General features: G+C 39.4%; 1 protein-coding gene across 5 annotated transcripts in view; it reads left to right on the top strand.

Annotated features, from left to right (window-relative positions):
- Positions 1–19,774, top strand: part of GPR19 (G protein-coupled receptor 19) — a 65,105-nt gene extending 45,331 nt beyond the window's left edge. For 4 of the 5 annotated variants that reach the window (XM_056799164.1, XM_056799160.1, XM_056799162.1 and 1 more), the window contains 2 exons: positions 9,122–9,296; positions 14,029–19,774. In XM_056799164.1, coding sequence (XP_056655142.1) covers positions 14,045–15,298 — 1,254 coding nt within the window. In that variant the 5' untranslated portion in view covers positions 9,122–9,296; positions 14,029–14,044 and the 3' untranslated portion in view covers positions 15,299–19,774. The remainder of the gene's footprint in view (positions 1–9,121; positions 9,297–14,028) is intronic. The other variant, XM_056799163.1, reaches the window with a different exon arrangement.
- The last annotated feature ends 563 nt before the right edge of the window (positions 19,775–20,337 follow it).

Here is a 20,337-nt window from a genome sequence, read left to right as displayed (position 1 = left end):
CACCATGAGCTGAGCTAGGAAGAGAATACCAAAAAGAGCTAGTGCCCTTTGCCCTAGTTCCTTCCAGCAACAAAAAGTTTTGCCATTCTTAATATATTCATAGAGTAGGAAATTTGATACTATTTTAATGTATAAGCAAAAAAAGTAAAAAGAAAAATTAAGAAATGATAACCTGAAGGGGGGCTAGCAATAATAGCATTTTGCTTGGAAAATATTTCTTAAACTCCAAACTCACATCTCCAAGTACTGATTGGACATCTTGAACTGGATATCCCATATCAACATGTCCAAAACGAAATTCATATGTCTTCACCTCCCTGAGTGAGGTAGAATTCAGTGTGCTGTTCTCAGGAAGAGCATTTGGCTCACAAAGACTAGTTTGTTACCTTTTGTTGATTGAGAACTCAGGAGAAACTTAGGAGGGAGACTGATGGAAGACAGAAAGAGCAATGAACAGCTCCATTGCTCCCTTTACCTCACCTGAACTAGGTTGGAAGAAGCTACAACCCAGTGTAATGGAGAAGTGTTTTAGGTTGTAAATCAAGGTTAGGGGGTGGTGTATATAATGCCTGCTTGCTGCCTAGTCAGTTGGCGCTTTTTAGCCCATCACTGAAGTGCCCCCTTTCATGAAGGGAATAAATTGCCTTTTTTTTTTTAACTCCTACCTTCTGACTTCAGGTTTGTTTATTTGAGTGAATCATCATTTTTTATCTCATGCATCCCCTTCCTCATCTCCCTCCCCCCCCCCAACCACAGTTAACTTTCCCCTAACTTCCCTGGAAGGGTACCATCATCCCCGAGAGTCACTCAGGCTTATAACTTAGGTGTTGTCCTCAACTCCTCATTCTCTCTTAGCCAGTCCCCCACCCCCACCTCATCATAGCCAAGACCTATGAAGTTTTGCTTTCTTAACATCTTAATTAAATACCCTCTTCTCTCCTCTGACATTGCCACTGCCACCACCCTGGTGCTGGCCTTTGTCATCTCACTCCTGGATTGTTGCAATTGTCTGCTTGGTCTCCCTGACACAAGGTTCCCCTGACTCTAATCTATCCCCCTCTGAACCATCAAATTCATCTTTTTAAAGCACAGTTCTGGCCATGACGCCCTACTAATAGATCTGTTCCAGTCACTTCCTTTCAACTCCAAGATCAAATATAAAATCCTCTGGGTGCTGTTGAAAGCTCTTCATAACCTGACACCCTGGCTCCTTCCTATCTTTCCAGTCTCCTTACACTTTACTTGACCCCCCACATACTCTGTAGAGTGACACTGACTTCCTTGCTTTTCCTCAAACAAGACAATTCATCTGCCATCATCAGACATTTTCACTTACTGTCCTTTATGTCTGTAATTCTATTCCTCCTCATCCTCACCTACTGGCTTCTCTGGTTTCCTTCAAACCTTTGCTAAAATAACACCTTCTACAAGGAGTTTTTCCTTCTCTCTCTCTCTCTCTCTCTCTCTCTCTCTCTCTCTCTCTCTCTCTCTCTCTCTCTCTCTCTCTCTCTCTCTCTCTCTCTCTCCTTCCCTCCTCCTCATTTCCCCCTCTTACTCTCTCCTTTCTTTCTCTCTCTTTCTCTCTCTTCCTCTCTCCCCCTCTCTTTCCCCCTCTCTCCTCTCTCTCCTCTCTTTCTCTTTCTCTCTCCCTTTCTCCCCCCTCTCTCTTCCTTTCTCTCTCCCGCTCTCTCCCTCTCTTTTCCTCTCTCCCCCTCTCTTTCCCTCCTCCCTTTCTTCTATATCCCTCTCTCTCCCTCTTTCTCTCCTCTCTCTCTTTCCCTCCCTCTCTCTCTCCCCCTCTCTCTCACTCTCTCCTTCTCTCTTTCTCTTTCACTCTCTCACTCTTTCCCTCCCCCTCTTTCTTCCCCTCTCTTTCCCTCTCCTTTTATTTCTCTCCCTCTCTGTCCCTCTTTCTCTCTCTGTCCCTCTCTCTCTCTCTCTCTCTCTCCTCTCTCTCTCTCTCTCTCTTTCTCTCTCTTTTTCTGTCTCTCTCTCCCTCTTTCCTTCCCCTTCTCTCTCTCTGTCTCTGTCTGTCTTCTGACTTAGAATCAGTACCAGTTCCAAGGCATGGTAAGGGCTAAATATTTGGGGTTAAGTGACTTGCCCAGCATCACATAGGAAATATCTGAGTTCAGATTTGAACCCAGGACCTCCCATCTCCAGGTCTGGCTTTCAATCTATGGAAACTTCTAGTTGCCCCACACACACACTCCTACCAGCTTGTCTCTCTCTTTTTTTTTCATTTGAATAAGTTTATCTAGTCAATTTAGCAGCTTGTCTATTAATGCTAGTAATCTAATTCTGTTGATTATCTTCATTTATTCGGTATATATTTATACATAGTTAATTTTGGATTATCTCCCTCATTAGACTGTGAGCTTCTTGACTACAGGACTCTGTACTCCCTTTCTCTGTATCCCCAGTGCCTGGCATGTAGTAGGTGTTTAATGAATGCTGACTTGCTTTTTCTGAATATAACAGAACAAATATTAAGCACCTACTACAGATAGGAAAAGGCCATCTAAAATATTTATGTGACCATATTTGCATTTATTCACAATTATATATAATTTATGAATGAATAAGCATCTATTATGGGCAAAGCACTGTTTCAAGGCAGTTTTAAAAAAAAATACTAAGTCCCCCTAATTTACTGGACTACAGCATACAAGGATGACTCATGGGCCCTACCCCTCTGTGATGACCATGGGAGCTTTGACTTGCTCTCCTGGGTTAGTTTGCACCTTCTTGAGCCATCTAGTGGCCCTCTGGTCCCACGGATTCACCATGTTATTGCTGGATTTAGAGCAAACACTTAATCAGCTTAGTCCACTGCAGCTCAGAACTCCCTCTTGAGAGCAGGGATAATAAGCACATATCACCGTGACCAGCTAGTGCATCCTTCTTTAATGCCATTTCCATCAACAAAACCATATCCATTGCAGATATCTAATTGTCACTGCTACAGACTTTAGTGGCAAGAACTTAATTTGGGGGGTCTTCAGTAGCTGTAGCTGATGAGCAGGTGAGAGCAGTATCGAAAGAGAGAGTTGCCTAGTTGAGTCTCTCCAGTCCTCCTTTGAATGATGGTTGGTGGCAGGAGCCAGATTAGAAGCAGAAGCATTAAGGGATAGGGATACTGCTGGCCCAGGACTATCGGGCAAAAGATCTTGGACAGCGTCCAGCAGAGTCCGAACACAGGGAGTATCATTAGACTTGCTGGTGGTAGTTTGACTCACCTTGCCCATTCAGCTTCCTGGCTTTCCATCAGAGTGCCTTGATGTTTTGCCCAGCCAGCCCATAGGATACCTGATGAATCCATGCAAAATGGATGCATATTTAATGCGAATTCTCATTCATCCTTTATTTATAGTTTTGCCTTCATAACATATCTCACATAAACCCCCCTTCTCTCCCCTGACATTGCCACCACCCTGATGAAGGTCCTCATGACGTCATGCTCAGAATATTCGATGGTATTGAAAGGGATCTTAGAGAGAAAGAAGGAAATTGAAACTTGTTACATCTAGCTAGGAGTTTATGGAAAATCTAGTGGGCTGTTTATAGGGATCATATTTTGTCAATTTGTTGAAGCTTGCTGACATACTTGTCATGTGGAACAAGATACATAAGTGCTTGTGAACAACAAACAGTGACTAGAATACTTGCCAAATACCATCCATCTTCTTTTCAAAGAACTCCATGAAATCTGTGCACTGTAATGCCTCCTCTTCCTTTCTTAATTAGAAATGTCTAATTATTATCATTCTAATTACATTTAGAAATTACCTGACCAAGAATGGAGGGCAGCTATGTGGCGATGGGCTTGGAATCAGGAAGTTTCTTCATCCATGAATTCAAATCTGGCTTCAGACATTAGCTGGATGCCTCTGGGCAAATCACTTAACCCGGGCTGCCTCAGTTCCTCATCTGTAAAATAAACTGGGGAAGGAAATGGTAAACCACTCCAGTATTTTTTGCCATGAAAACCTGTCATGGGGTCATGAAGAGTCAGACACAACTGAACAACTGCAAGCAAGAATGGAGGGTTAGAAAGTTCAATGGGATCATGTAGTCAAAGTGAGACGTAATAGGTATTTCAGTTCTCAGGGGTGTGTGGAAGTAAGTTAGTAGGTATGGAACTATAGAGCTTGGCTTTTCCCCTCTCATCTATCTTTTGGAAAGGAGAATTACTTACATGCTGGCAAAACCAGTGTGTGTTTATAGAAAGGAGTAGGGCAGACCTGAGGCAAATTATTTTTAAAAGAGACTTTGCCTTCAAACCTCTATTCTTCTTTTGAGGATCGTACTCCAGTGGGGCATAATGGAAAGAACAATTTGGAGTCAGAAGATGTAGGTTTAAATCCTGACTAACCTTCACTAACCATGTGACAATGAGTGAGTTACTTAAACTCTCTGTTTCCTTATCTAGAAAATGGGGGAAAACCACATCTGCACAACCTAACTCACAGGGTTGTTATAAGGAAAGCACTTTATAATTACTTTAAAAATGTGAATTACTACTACTACTACTACTACTACTACTTCTGGTATTGTTGATGATGGTAATGATGTTGATGATAATGATAATATACTAAATACTTAAAACAGAGCCACAACTGAGTTCATTCAGCCCTAGGCAAACATAGGTACAACTTCTTCCTTCTCCATCTTCCAACAAAATATATTCTTTTTGTAATTTCATTTAATTGAGATGACAATGTGGGGATAAATCTACTAAATACTCTAATCTATGTTAATATGTTTTCTAGTGACAGTGCTACACATCCCAGATAATAGTATCTTAATTCATTTTAAAAGTTCCAAGCATCAACTAAATCAAATGTGTAAGAATTCACGCTATTCTCCAATTGATACATGGTCAAGGGATATGAATAGGCAGTTTTCATTTAAAGAAATCAAAACTATCCGTAAGCACATGAAAAAGTGTTCTAAATCTCTTCTCATTAGAGAAATGCAAATCAAAACAACTCTGAGGTTCCACCTCACACCTAGCAGATTGGCTAACATGACAGCAAAGGAAAATAAATGTTAGAGGAGATGTGGCAAAATTGGGACACTAATGCATTGCTGGTGGAGTTGTGAATTGATCCAGCCTTTCTGGAAGGCAATTTGAAATTATACCCAAAGGGCTTTAAAAAATGAAATACCACTACAAAAGTATTTATAGCCATATTCTTTGTGGTGTGAAAATTTGGAAAATGAGGAAAATTCCTTAATTGGGGAAAAGGAAGAAAGAAAGAAAGAAAGAAAGAAAGAAAGAAAGAAAGAAAGAAAGAAAGAAAGAAAGAAAGAAAGAAAGAAAGAAAGAAAGAAGAGAAAGAGAGAAAGAGAGAAAGAGAGAAAGAAAGAAAGAAAGAAAGAAAGAAAGAAAGAAAGAAAGAAAGAAAGAAAGAAAGAAAGAAAGAAAGAAAGAAAGAAAGAAAGAAAGAAAGAAAGAAAGAAAGAAAGAAAGAAAGAAAGAAAGAAAGAAAGAAAGAAAGAAAGAAAGATGCTTTGTACTAAATATAACAACTCTGAAATAAAGGAAGTTCTTGGCTTTGAAAAGGAAATGAATACAGGAACTACAGAAAAGTTGGGATATTTTTACATTTGCCTGTTATTGTCTCCTGTTCTCACGCCTCACTTTCCCACGTTCATTCTCTTTCCTCTTAAGTAACTTTTCCAAAGTCCTTCCATCACTCCATACTCTCCCACTCCTGCATAAAGCTACAAGCTTCAGCAGATTTTGACCTGCAGCTGGGTAACTGCCAAGCTGTACACAAAGTTGAGAGGGGAAACAGAGGGCCTAAGACATGGAAGATTAAAGCAAGGCCCTCAAGAGGATAAAACTAAAAATGCAAGAATCCAAGGGTTTGGCTGGGAGCTGTGGACAGCCACCAATAATCTGTAAAGTATTGTAGCAAATAAAGACAAAATATTGAATCTGCCACATAAGAAATGTGCATATGCCCCTATTTCACACAATTTAGCATTTTTACCCTATATTGTCTTATATTATTCTTTGGGATGATCTTGTCTCCCTAACTAGATTTAAACTCCCTGAAGTCAGAAATCAAGTCATACATCCTTCAGTCTTTCATGGTGCTTAGCATAGTGATGGACATATAGCATGCATTAAGTAGATAACTGGGTTTTATCCATATGTGGTTTATATATAACAGTGACTACTGACTCCCACTATCTAAAGCCCAGATAAATGACATTTCACTCCTCCTCATAGTTCTTCAGTGCTCCACTGGGATTTGGGAATGATTAGTCTTGCTCCCATTGGCTCTAGCCCCTCCCTCAGAGTGTCATAGTGTCCCACCCCCATTTGTAAGGTTCCTCTGCACCCCCAGTTCCATTTAAACACCAACAGTCAGATTAGCTTTTACAAAGGAATAGTTAATTCAAGTATAGCAAAGGCAAATATACAGAGAAAGAAAAGGAGAGAAGGAAAGAAGGAGTGAGGGAGGAAAGGGAAGAAAAAAGGGAGGTGAAGAGGGAAGAGGGGAGGAAGGAGAAAACATCAATGAAACATTTTAAAATGTTGATAAGTAAACAGAAGTAGGTTAGCGGGAAAGAGTCAAGCAGGACAGCTTTGGGGGGGCATTAACCATGTATGTTGAATGTACTTTATATAAACATATATTCCAAAAAAATTAATCAGGCTAGGGTTCAAACTCAACTTCTCTAACTCTTATGCTCATTCTGCACTATTCTGCACATTTTTAATCCAGTTTTAAAATCATAATTTGGAATTTTCCTATTTTATAGGATTCTTTTAATGAATTCTTCCCTAAAATTCAAATTGTAGATTCCTTCCCTTTGGGGTTTAAAGGCTAAAAGCTACCTCTTCTAGGATCTTAGATTTCATCCCCTCATTTTAAAGATGAGGAAGGTCAGCTCCAAAGAAGGAGGCATCAGAAGCAGGATTTGAGTGCAAGTTCTCTGATTCCAGAGGCAGTAAATCATTCAGTTGTACCTTGCTTTCTACCTAGAAGCTCCAATCAGCCTTTATTCTTTATTCCCGTGTTGCACCTCTAGATCAACATGTGAGGGTACGTGGTGGTACATAGAAGGCGGGTGTAATCATGTTTTTTTCAGACCTTCAATATGTCACATATACCTCCGCTAGCATGCCAAAACAGATTATCTGTGGGTGAGTGAGAGATAAATGATCATTACAAAGAAGGTTAGGGTGGAATAACATATGTCCCCAAGATTCCTGAATTGAGGAGTCAGTGAAAACCTAGCTATTCTTTTTCTCTCCTCTGAATACAAACCTAGCTCTTAGTGACCTTGCAGGAACTGTAAAATGATGAACATGTGCCCATCGTTCTGTTCATTATTTACTAGTGGACTTTTAAAAAGTACTATTTAAAATGAGCACAATATCGAGTATGTTTTCCATTCCAAAGAAAACCCTATTGCTACTGCTCATTTGATCCATTTGAAAACCAACACTGTGTCTAATCATGTTTAAAAAAAATTAAATCAAGAATAATAACATCTAGTTTTGATATATCACTTTAAGGGTTGCAAAGTGCATTACAAATACTGTCTCATTTGATCCTCACTACACCCCGGAAGAAGGTACTTTTATTAAACCCATTTTACAGCTAGAGCAACTGAGGCAGACAGGTTAAAAATAAGAACAGCCGATAGATAAGGTAGAGCCAGAGATTGTTCTTGACAAAATTTCCAATTCTGCAGGGCTCCTTTTTTTTGCTTCTACAGCATGTCCTTTCTTCTCCCCCACCTCCATTTCCCTTCTTCCCAGATTTTTCATGCAGACCTCAACTGTCTAGATACTTCTTCTCCCCAACCTCCACTGTATGTCACAAAAATCCTTCTTGATTACAGTCCCAAACCTTCCATCAAAGTGGTGCCCATTCTATGTTCTATTTCCCTACTTGGGATGACCCACTTATCTCATCTGATAGAATAATAACTTAATATGCTTTCTCTTCAAGAGAGAACTGATATATAATATGTAACTTTAATACTTTAACCCAAAATGAATGAATAATATCTCAGAATTATCAGCAATGTATTACATCAAACCCCAGAACATTGAAGAGCCTCCTGAAAGAGATCTATAATTACTCAATGGAATTCAACCCATCCATCCACCTAACAATGACCAAGTGGATGAAAAATGTCTGTTGTCCAGTTTTGAGATGGATAGAAACCATGTTTAGCTTATCCAACAGTAAGTCTTTCTGGGACAAATAGTATAAATGGTCAATATGCTGAACCCAGGAGTTAAATAGAAGAGGGGAAGGTAGATTCCTTTTGAGTACTTTTTACTGACCTAGGACTGTCCATGAAAGCAAAGGTCTATCTTTTCCATATTAACATTCTATTGGTGTTGCCATGTCATCAGTAAAACATAAAATAGCACTGCCTCCTAAGATTTAAACATTAGTAGCATACCTGGGACAATAAAGAGTCCTGTGATCTTTGGATCAACAGGCTGCAACTTAGGAACAAAACCAGAAACCCAAAAAAAGAATAGTAAGGGATATCCTACAGGAATGATATCATATTGTAAAGAAGAATACAAAGAGTAGTGAGGCAGATTTCCCTTTATGTAGCATTTTACCAAGGAAATAGATTCCCTAATAGCAGGTTTTAGGGGAAGATGCTCACTGGTCCAATGACAAAAAAAAAAGAAAAAGACCTTTTCCTTGTATCAAGGGCTCATCTTTTATAGGTATCAGGATCAATTTACATTTATATTATAAATCTCTGCTTATAAACTCTCCTGTTTATGAGAACTTTAGCCACAAGAATATATTATTAATAAAATATTCTTAAACCTTTATCTTCCATCTTAAAATCAATATTATGTATTAGTTCTAAGGCAGAAAAGTGGTAAGGGCTAGGCAATGGGGGTTCATTTATTTGCTTAGGGTCAGACGAGGAAGGGTCTAAGGCCAGATTTGAACCCAGGACCTCCCTTCTTTAGGCCTGGCTCTCAATCCACTGAGCCACCCAGCTGCCCCCTCTGATATCTATTTTTATATGGTCAGGTTGCAAACATATAGCAAAGGAAGTGTTAAAAGTCAGTAAGTCATACTAGACTAACCTTGTTTCTTTCTTTTTTAAACAGGATTATTAGATGGGAAGATCAAGAAAATTCCATAGATAGTATATACCTGGATGTCAGCATGGCATTTGATGAAGCTTTTCATGATGTCTTTGAGGACAAGATGACGACGTGTAGGCTAAATGAGAGTATAGTCTGGTGGATTTGGAATTGGTTCAGTAACTGGACTCAAAGAATGGTAATTAATGGACTCATGTCAACCTCTTTAAAAGACTCTAGTGAAATTCCATGGAACCCTGTTATTGGCCCTTCCATTCAGTGCTGGATAATTTCATGGAATGGCATGGATGTTATTGATGAAATTTCTGGTAAACTGAAACTGAATGGGGAAAGGAATCCAAAATTCTCTTGGTGGTGGGTAAAATCTAAAAAAGTAAAGTTGAATATATATATATATATATGTAGATATATATGTAGATATATATGTAGATATATAGATAGATATAATCTCAAAAATGGATTTTAAAAAACAACTATACAAGTTCACATTTGAGGAGGCATGTTAAGACAATAATTGGTGTAAGGGCAAAACATCTGGAATTTTCAGGAAACTGAAAGGTCAAATATGAATCAATTGGGTGAGATGATGGCCAAAAAAAGCTATGACTTGAATCTTTACTAGTAGAAGCATAATATGCCAAATAAAGATTACAGTTCTCTAATAGGGTCCAAGTAAGATACTAGGCACAAGAGAATGCCTTTGAAATGACATTGGGTTTGGAGTCAGAGGACCTAGAATTAAAATCTGACTCTGTCTCTTACTGGCTAAGTGACATTTTTGCTTACCACTTAACTCTCTGAGACTCATTAGTAAAATGAGGGAGTTGGATGAGATGATCTCTAAAGTCACTTTTCACTCTAAATCTATTCTCCTACAATATAACTGGAGTCATATGTTCTGTTCTGGATCCTACATTCAAGGAAGAACACTGATCAAGGAAGAACAACTAGATCTTACAGCAGATCTAGTGCTAGACCTGGAGTTGGGAGGACCTGGGTTCAAATCTCTTAACCCCCCACTGCCTAACCTGTACCACTCTTCTGCCTTGGAACCAGTACATAGTTTTGATTCTAAGATGAAAAGTAAGGGTTTTTAAAAAAAGATTGTTATTATTTTTTTTTGGTACAGCATTATTGTTCTTGTATAAATAGTTTTCCTGGTTCTAAAATCATCTCTTTCAGCATTATTTATGATGCAATAATATTCATTTGCATTCCCATGCCACCATTTGTTCAGCTACTCCCCAGTTGATGGGCACCCCCTAAAATTGTATTTCTTTTCCTTTTCTTTTTTTAATACCCCTTTAAGAGCAGGAAGTATGTTTACTTGTGACCCTTCCTAACTCTGTATTATCCCCTCTCTAAATGGCCAATGCCACCTCTATCCTGGTTTGTTTCCCCATTGAGTTTGCTGTATTTCTACACTAAATTATTTGTGTGTATTTGTTCAACCTTTTTTGTCCATTTCAGACAGAAGTGAGGTTCATCAGATGGCCTCTTTCCCACCCCACTCCTTCTTTGTGTCTATACTCTTCTCCTCATGAACAATTATGAGAAAGAGCAAGTTCCAACTCCTTCCCTTCTACACTAGCAAATTCAATTTTATTTTATATTTGGGTTCTAATTCTCTCTCTTCTTCCTCCCTCTACCCCTTCCCCATTGAGAAAACAAGAAAGACAAAACCAATTATAAATATGTATAGTCGAGCAAAACAAATTCTTGCATGGCCCATATAAAAAATGAAAAACAAGCTAAAATCTGCATTCTGAGTCTATCACTTCTCTTTCTGGAGGGTGGGTAGCATATTTCATCTTGAGTCTTCTGGAATTGGGGGGGTTGGTCATTGTGCTGACCCAAATTCCTAAGTCTTTAATGTTATTACTATCATATAAGTTGTTCTCCTGGTTCTGCTCACTTCACTTTGCTTCAGTTCATACAAGGCTTCCTATGCTGTTTTGAAACTATCCTCTTCATCATTTCTTATGGCACAATAATATTTTGCAACCTTCATATATCATAACTACTTGTTCAGACTCTACTTTCTAAGGCACCCCCTTGGTTTCCAATTCTTTGACACTACGAAAAAAAGCTGTCATATGTTTTGCTTTACATTCAGGTTCTTTTTCTCTTTCTTTGGTCACTTTGAAGTATAAACCTAGTAGTGACATGCTAGGTCAAAGGGTATACATAATTAATAGGTTTGGTGACATAGTTCCAAATTGCTTTCTGGAATGGTTGCACCATACAGTTCTATCAAAAATGCATTTAATGTACCTATTTTCCTACATCCCCTTTAGCATTTGACATTTTCCTTTTTTTTTTTTGCCAATTCAGCCAATCTGATGGATATGAGATGATAATCTCAGAGTTCATGTAATTTGAATTTCTTTTTTTTTTGTTACATTAAAAGATCCATTTAGTTCCCTCCATCCTCCCCTTCCCTTGTAGAAAAGGCATCATTTGACAAAAAGATATATGTATAGGTAAAACTATGTCTTACTTATTTCTATTTACCTCTGAAGGTGGTCATACATAAGTCATTCTTCAAACAATATTTCTGTTGCTGTATATAATATTCTCTTGGTTCTGCTCTTTTTTACTCATCATAACTTCATGCAGATCTTTCTGTGTGATTTGGGGTAATTTTGCATATGGCTGTTGATAGCTTGGACTTCTGCCTCTTTAAACTGTTTATTTATACTCCTCAACCATTTATCAACTGTGGAATGTAGGTACCTTTTAATCTCCTATCTCCCTCCTCTCTTAAAACTCAGAACAGAACCAATCCATCTCCTGGATATCTGTTTTTCCTATTTGATTCCTTTAGTAACTTGAATTCCTTAGACTCTGAAGGGACCCTTGCTTCTTTTCTCTTTTTAGTCTTACATTAATGTAAGCCCTTTCCAGTTGCTCAAATAAATAAATATTCTTTTTTTTTCATATAAATATATCTAAGTTCATGCTGCTCCCCAGAAATCCCAAGAATTCCAACTGGGATGGGTTTACAATAATCATGGGACTTTGTAAGGAAGCTCCCTTATAATGCTTCCTCCAAACCTCAAGTCCTGCAAGTTACATGTGATTTTGGCCATTTCTAGTCACTTTGAGAAGCTACATACTTCTTTGCCTGTATGAGTACTGGCTTTACTAATGACCACTTTTCCTAATATCTATGGGCTTCTGGCTGAGTTTTTGTGTTGCCCAGGGGTGAAAGAAATTATTTGCTATAGTTACTCATTGGATTTCTTGATCATTATTTAGTTAAGTGTGGATGTCAGGTTTTTTCTAGTGTAGTTATGTGGGAACCCAGTGGCCTGCCTCTATTTAGGCAGTCACCTTGGCAGGAAGCCCCTTATTATCCCCATTTTACAGATGAAGAAACTGAGGTTCAGAGCCGTTAAATGCTATGCCCATGATCATACAACTAAGAAACAGTGTGGGTGCATGATTTGAGTCCAGGTTCAACTCTATTCATCTTCCAGGCTGCCTCTAAGGATGTTGCAGAAATTTTGATCCATAATTAAAGAATGTATAACCAAGAGAAGAAAATATTTAGAGAGACGATAGTATAATAATTTTTCAAATATCCAAAGGGCTGTCATTTGGATTAGGAATCACACTGGCTTTTCTTGAACCCAGAAAAATCAGGATAGCAGGAATTGACTGAAGAAGAGAGATTTTGTCTTGATGAAAATCTTCTGAAGAAGGTTGTTAGGAAGTGAAATAGGGCACCTTGGTAGTTTCATCATTGCTGGAAGTCTTCAAGCAGAGGATAAATGATCATCTGGCAAGATACTATCAGGCGTTAATTTGTTCAGTTATTCATTTGGATTAGATGATTTCTTCAGTCCCTTTTACCTCCAGGATTCTAGAGTTTTATAAATAATCTAGTCATTACTTCTCTGTGAGCAATAAAACCAAAAAACATTCTGGATTTTATGTTTTATGCATTATATTTTTTCTTCAAAATAATACCATTTGTGAGTAAGTATTATATTAGTCTATATTAGTCCATGGACTTAAGTGAACTTTTAGGTCCACTAAAAATGTATCAAGACCCCATCTTGACATTGAAGCCCCTTATAATTTGGCCCCAATCTACCCTCCAATTCAATTTGAGAAATATCTATTGAATGGCTACTTGATGCAAGGCACTGGTAGGTGCTGGAGAAACAAAAGCCAACACATTAGTCTTTCTCTTAAGCAGCTTACATTTTACTTACATTCTAACTTTCCAACTTTATCTCATATTATTCTCTTTCATATACACAATATACAAGCCAGACTATGAGATTCTCATGTCTAGGATAGCTTAACAATTTAGGATATCATGCATTTTGGTTGCCAGATGCTCTCATTGCTTCTGTATTTTTCCAAAGCTCCAATTACATAATTCTATCTGTCCAAGTTTTCTCTTTTACCACCACAATGCTTCCATGTTAGAAAAATCAGGAATGTACTTATTCAAATAGTACTTATTCAGAATAAAAATACCATCACGATATAGACAGTTTTTGTAGGGGGTTTCTTGGGGGGCTATTGAGCTCTCTGTGACCCCAAAATCCCAAAGTAAAGGAAAGAGGATGAAATTTGAAAGAATAAGGCCATTCTTGGAAACCACTTTTGCTGTCTCTCTGCTTCAGGCAAGGAAAATGGAGCCCAAGGACCACATGTGAGAAAACATATTTTGGGGACAACTAAGAAAGATTTTGACTCTATTGAGAATTGGAGACCCAAGTAGATTCTTAGTGATGGTAATCAATTAGAAGAATTTTCACCTGTATATTTGTCATTTTCAGCTTAGAGTTAGACCAACCCAAGGATGGCCAACCAAATTATTTTATTACTGTAGATTGCTATCATAAATATGTTTCTATTTTAACAATGAGCTTCTTTCTTCTTTTATTCAGAGTTGAGGGAGAAAGGATGAACATGGGTTTTGATCACACAACAGATGAGAGCAAACCTCTTCTGGTCATCCCAACAGTATTGGTGCCACTTCAGAACAACAGCCACCTTAAGACATCTCTGCGTCTGATGGGTCGTGATATGACAGAATTATACAAGGAATACCAACTGGAAAGAAACCACACCAACTTGGCATATGAATCAACGCCAGGAGAAATTGCCACAGTCAGCGTGGTTTTTGGGATTCTGTGGTTGTTTTCAGTCTTTGGAAATGTCCTGGTTTGCTTGGTCATCCATCGGAGCAGGAGGACTCAGTCCACCACCAACTACTTTGTGGTTTCCTTAGCATGTGCTGACCTCCTCATCAGTGTGGCCAGTGCTCCTTTTGTCTTGCTCCAGTTCACATCTGGTAGGTGGACACTGGGTAATGTCATGTGTAAACTGGTAAGATACTGTCAACACCTCACACCAGGGGTACAGATCTATGTACTACTTTCCATCTGTATAGACAGGTTCTATACAATAGTTTACCCTCTGAGCTTCAAGGTGTCCAGAGAAAAAGCCAAGAAAATGATTGTGGCATCTTGGATCTTTGATGCAGCCTTCATGTCACCTGTATTCTTTTTCTATGGTTCCAGCTGGGATCAGCATTGTAATTTTTTCCTCCCTTATTCTTGGGATGGGACTATGTATGGTATTATTCACTTTCTGATAGGTTTTGGGATTCCATCCTTCTTCATTATTATATTCTACCAGAAGGTCATCAAATATATTTGGAGGATAGGCATTGATAGTCGAACAGTGAAGAGGACAATGAACATTGTTCCAAGGACAAAAGTGAAGACCATCAAAATGTTCCTGATGTTAAATCTAATATTTTTGCTCTCCTGGCTTCCTTTTCATGTGGTTCAACTCTGGCACCCACATGAAAGAGACTATAGGAAAAGCTCCTTGGTTTTCACAGTGATCACTTGGATATCATTCAGCTCTTCAGCCTCTAAACCTACTTTATATTCCATTTATAATGTCAACTTCAGGAGAGGGATGAAGGAAACTTTTTGTATGTCTTCAATGAAATGCTACCGAAGCAATGCCTATACTATCACAACCAGTTCAAGGGTGGCCAAAAAAAATTATGTTGGCATTTCAGATATACCTGTCACAGCCAAAACTGTAACCAAAGACTCAATATATGATTCATTTGACAGGGAAGCCAAAGGAAAAAAGCTTGCTTGGCCCATTCATTCCAATTCGCCAAATACTTTTGTTTAATTTCTTGCCATTCTTTTGATAACTAGTACGCACCAAATAGCTTTAAAACTTCAGGAATAGGTGGATATTTACTTTTTTGCATATAACTTTTAGGGGGAAATGTTTTATTTTGTTAAGATGCATTGATTTGATTGTAATAGAGTATTTTAAAATAATTTTAGTTATTTCCTAGTTTTCATTTACATTAGAATTTATGTTGACCATATTTTATAGCTATGAAGTAGATTGTATTGGAAATCATCCATTAATGGTTTAAAAACAAAACCCTGCAAACCTAGCCAAGGCCATAGAGGACACACAAAGATCCTTTTTATAAGTGCTACTTTTCTTGTCTGTAAAAGTGTTTTGCTACTCTGGGGCTTCCGTCACTTGGTTTCATTTTCTCGAACCTATGAAATAACCCCAGGCTAATGTTGTTTACTTGCCTTATAAAACTAACATTCCTCCATGGGAATCATAGATGATTTTGGAAAACAGCATGTGCCCTCAAGTCAGTGATCAGTTTTGCCTCTAGGTTCTTGATCTACTTCTTACTTTCTCTCTGATTATTTCCTAAGGTGATTGATGAAGCCCCGACAGCTTCAGCAGCCAACTTAATAATTTCTTCCCATTTGTTTCTTTTTCTTTTTTTCTTTCTTTTTTTCCCCATTTGTTTCTAATATGGGTTATATTTAGAATGTTTATTTCCTTTCTTTGATCTAAATATTATTGATGCAATTTAGTGGGTGCATATGCCATGCCCAGAAAATGCCAAGGGTAGGAGTGGCAGATGACTTTTCCCCTTTTTTTGATAGTTCATAAAAAGACTATGTGCTTCCTTCATCTCCATCAGTCCTCACCATCCCAACAATTACATGAAACTAAAGAACCCATCTTTCTTCCCAAGCCCCAAGGCCCCAGATCAGAAAGCACCCTCCCAGTCAAACCCATTTCCATCTCATCATTCTTTGGTCACATTGTTCCTCTACGTACTTCAGACCTAGCTCTCCAGTTATCTATCTCTCTTCTCTCCCTACCCAATCACATTGCTTTCAGTTAAAAATAAAGGGCTCATAGTAAATTCTTGAACGCTTATCAGAGATCCCCTGCCTTTAAACTGTGGCCTCAGTTTACTCCTTTTACCCTCACTTCAGTTGTAAGTGACTAGGGGATCTGTCCTAGCTGGTAGTAAGACCCCATTGACTCTCAGCAAACCAAACCCTGCGTTCACCTCTATACTTTTATAGTGGAAAGATGATTCTACTTTGTCTTCTCACACACACGCATGCATGCACACACATGTGCATGCACATACACACATGCACACACGCACACCTTTCTAAAGAAAACAAGCATAGAAAGCTTTGCCTTTTTCTTATTGCCTCCTAGTAGCCAGCGGGGTTGGCGAGGGAATGCTTCTCATTCTCAGCTCTAGAAGGTTGCTGCTCCTTCTCCTTACCACTGTCTCACCTTAGAGATAAGGTGGAACCTGAGGCTAGGGCTCAAGGCCTGGCAATGTTCACCTTTTTGCTGGCCCCTTTTGCAAGTCACAGGTTCCTGAGCCAACCAGCAAAAATGACCTCATGAGTTCAGTGACTTGCCCCCATGAACAAGTTCCAAAGCTGACAAAGATACTCTCTGTGCCCGTTCACTTTTTGGCCCCCCCAGAACCCTTCTGAGTTTCTGTGATCTGGTATTTCAGACTCTTCTCAGACTATTGCCTTTCTCAGTCCTAAAGCTGAATGGAGCAGGCTGTGGTGCACATTTGGATGAAAATCTGGACAAATTCCCAAAACTTCAAAGAACAACATTCAATCTCCTCTTTGCCTAGCAACAGTCAGGAGTTAAAAACATGAGCAGCTGGGAGGTGGGTGTTTTTTATTCATCTTCATTGGATAGCTAAGAAAACTGTGTCCTGCTCCCCAAGATCTCACATACGCTTGACCTAGCCATCCATGCAAGCCAACATCCTGTTTCTTCTCCATTTCATGCTTTGACTCCTGGAAGGAGTTACCCATATTCATTGCTTCCATTGCAATCTGGTCTCTACTGCTAAATCAAGTGGTCCCCTCCCAGGCATCATTTAATTTGACCTCTGTTAAGATACCCCCTCCCTGCTCCTCCAGGATATTCCTCTCTTCCTTTGGAAACCTTCTCTTGGTTTTCCTTCTACCCGGTTGACCATTCCTCAGGCTCCTTTACTCAATCATTATTCGTTTCCCGCTCTGTCTCATTCTCTCCCTACCTAATGAGGTAAATTAATACTAGATTGTATTGTTTCATAACCAGTATTTCTCCGCAAATCCATCCATTTACTCAGACCCTAAGCCAGCTTGAGCTGAGGCTCCCCTCCTCCAGGGATGCCTATTATGTCTTTGCCTCTCCCAGTCAAGATTTGGGGTGACCTGGTCTAAAAAAATGGGGGAAATCCTGATGGAAATGGCTTGGTTTTGTGACCCAGACTTCTGGGTCTCCTGGGGCAGCTAGCATTTCTTGAGTGTCAGAGAGGGTATGATCAGGAACATCTCTCTGAAAGCCTGCCCGCTCTCCCTAGCTGCACAATGAGCCCTGCCCCAACATCTATGAAGTAATAGGGAGGAGCTGAGAAATAATTACCCCCATCATTAAAATGGCACCAATCAAGATTGCCTTATGTTTACCAGGGGAGATCCAGATAATGTATTATCAGGTCAATCAGATGGAAGACACACCTAGGTTTAAATAGAGACTGATGAGAAGACTCCTTTATTAATATGCCCTGTTAATAAAGGTCATCTCTCTGGGAGAGTTGCCTCAGTTTACCCTTTTAAAATTCCACTGGTGACAATAATCTCCTGGAGCTCTCCTAAGCAAACATTGTGTTCATGAGTTCCTATATGCAGAGGATTCACATGTATTTTTCAAGCCCTAATTTTTCACCTGAATTGCCAACTGTTAGGCATCTTCCCCTTGGAAGTTCCATCATCATCATGACTACAGAATGCCCAAAACAGAACTCACTATCGTTTCCCCTTAATCTGGCATCCCTCCAAATTTCCCTATGTCTCTAGAGGGTACTACCAACCTTCCAGTGACACGAGTTCACAACCTTCAAATCTTCTTTGACTCTTCCTCCTTAACTCTCTACATCTAATAAGTGGACAAGTCTTTTTAACTCTGTCCATATCACATCTCTTACATCTATTCCCTTGAAGACCACTTCTCAAGACCCCCATCACCTCTAACACAGAGTACTGCCATAGCTTCTTCATTGGCCTCCCTACTTCTAGTCTTTTCCCTTTACAAGCTACTATCCACATAATTGCTAAATTAATATTTCCAAGACATGTCTGATCATGTCATTCCTGTGCAAAAGAAGATTCTGTAACTTCAATCTCCAAGATAAGACAGAAATTACTATATCTGTCACTTAAAGCCATCCACAATCTGATTCCCCCTTTATGGACTAATTCCATACTGCTTCCCTTAGTGCATGCTACATTCCAGATCTCCAACCTTCGTGCCTTTGCACAGGCTTATTCCCCATGCCTGGGATGTATTCTTTTCTTCCCTCCACCCAGTAGATTCCCTAGCTTCCTTCAAGACTCAGCTAAAATTGAGCTCCTGTACTGAGGCTTACCTAATTTCTCTCTCTCTCTCTCTCTCTCTCTCTCTCTCTCTCTCTCCCTCTCCCTCTCTCTCTCTCTCTCTCTCTCTCTCTCTCTCTCTCTCTCTCTCTCTCTCTCTCTCTCTCTCTCTCTCTCTCTCCCTCTCCCTCCCTCTCTCTCTCTCTCTCCTCTCTCTCTTTCCCTCCCTCTCTCTTCTCTCTCTCCTTCCTTCTCTATCCTCTCTCTTCTCTCCCTCCCTCCTTCCCTCTCTCCTTCCTTCCCTCTCTTCTCTCTCTCCCTCCTTCCCTTCTCTCTTTCCATTCTTCCCTCTCTCTCATCTCTCCCTCCCTCCCTCTCTCTCCCTCCTTCCCTCTCTCTTCTCTCTCTCCCTTTCTCTCTTTCTTTCTCCTTCTCTCCCTCTCCCTCCCCTCCCTCTCTCCTACCATATTAGTGAGTTCTCCCACCTCAGTTCTCCTTGCACTAAATTTATCTGTTTGAATATTGAGTTCCCTAGTAGAATGTAAGCTCCTTGGGGGCAGGGACTGTTTCATTTTTATTTTTGTATTTTCAGTGCCTACCAAAGTGCCATGCATATAGTAGGCATTTAATAAATGTTTGTTGAATTGAGTTGAATTGACTATGCATAGTGATACAGAGTCTACAAAGTACCCACGTCATTGGGATAGAGCAAGAAGAAACTAATTGGAAGCAATGTCTTGCCCAGCATGCTCAAATTCCCAAATTGCCTTGGGTCAGTCACTTGCTTTTTTCCCCCTTTTTCTAAAGTTGTGTATAAAATGAGGAATTTGAACAATAATATCTCTAAAACCTTTCCTTGTCCAATATATTATTGTTTCTTTGTCTCCCATATAGAGGAAAAGTCACATACAATTAAAATGGTCTTTGATTTTTCCCTTTCTCATGTATTGCACAGTGAAAACAGGCTATTTGACTGCAAAATAGCCACACTTCCAGCACAGGTCTATGATTTCTTGTGTCTCCACCACATTACTCAGGGAAGGAAAAATGGATGCCCCTTCCTGAGAAAGAACAGCCCTGGAAAGGGGTCACTCCACAAAGGCATAACTAGTGGCTACACACTTTTGGCAATCACTCAGCTGACACCAGCATCCTACCCTGTCACACCTTCGTTATATTCCCTTAGAAACGGCATAGCAACCTGGCTAAGGAATTTTGTACCACTTTGACTTGATCTAAAAGAAAGATGTGGACAATCTGAACTGGAAGGGGCCCGCTCCCTCATTTAGCAGATGAGTAAACTGAGGCTTAGGAAACTGAAGCAATTCGCTCTGAGCTGGAAGCAAAGTTAAGACTAGAACTTAGGTGCTCTTTCCAGTGTGCTGTGTCCTAAAAAAAACAACTTTTATTCCTATGGTGCCTATAGATGTGTTCTTTTTTCCTGATTTTCCTGGTTTCTATTGAATGTTAAAAGTCACTCAGCTTTGTGACCAT

This window comes from Monodelphis domestica, chromosome 5 (assembly GCF_027887165.1).
Source record: "Monodelphis domestica isolate mMonDom1 chromosome 5, mMonDom1.pri, whole genome shotgun sequence".
NCBI classification, from domain to species: Eukaryota; Metazoa; Chordata; class Mammalia; order Didelphimorphia; family Didelphidae; genus Monodelphis; species Monodelphis domestica.
The sequence above is the reverse complement of the archived record's forward strand: the minus strand, read 5'-3'. Positions and strand labels throughout refer to the sequence as shown.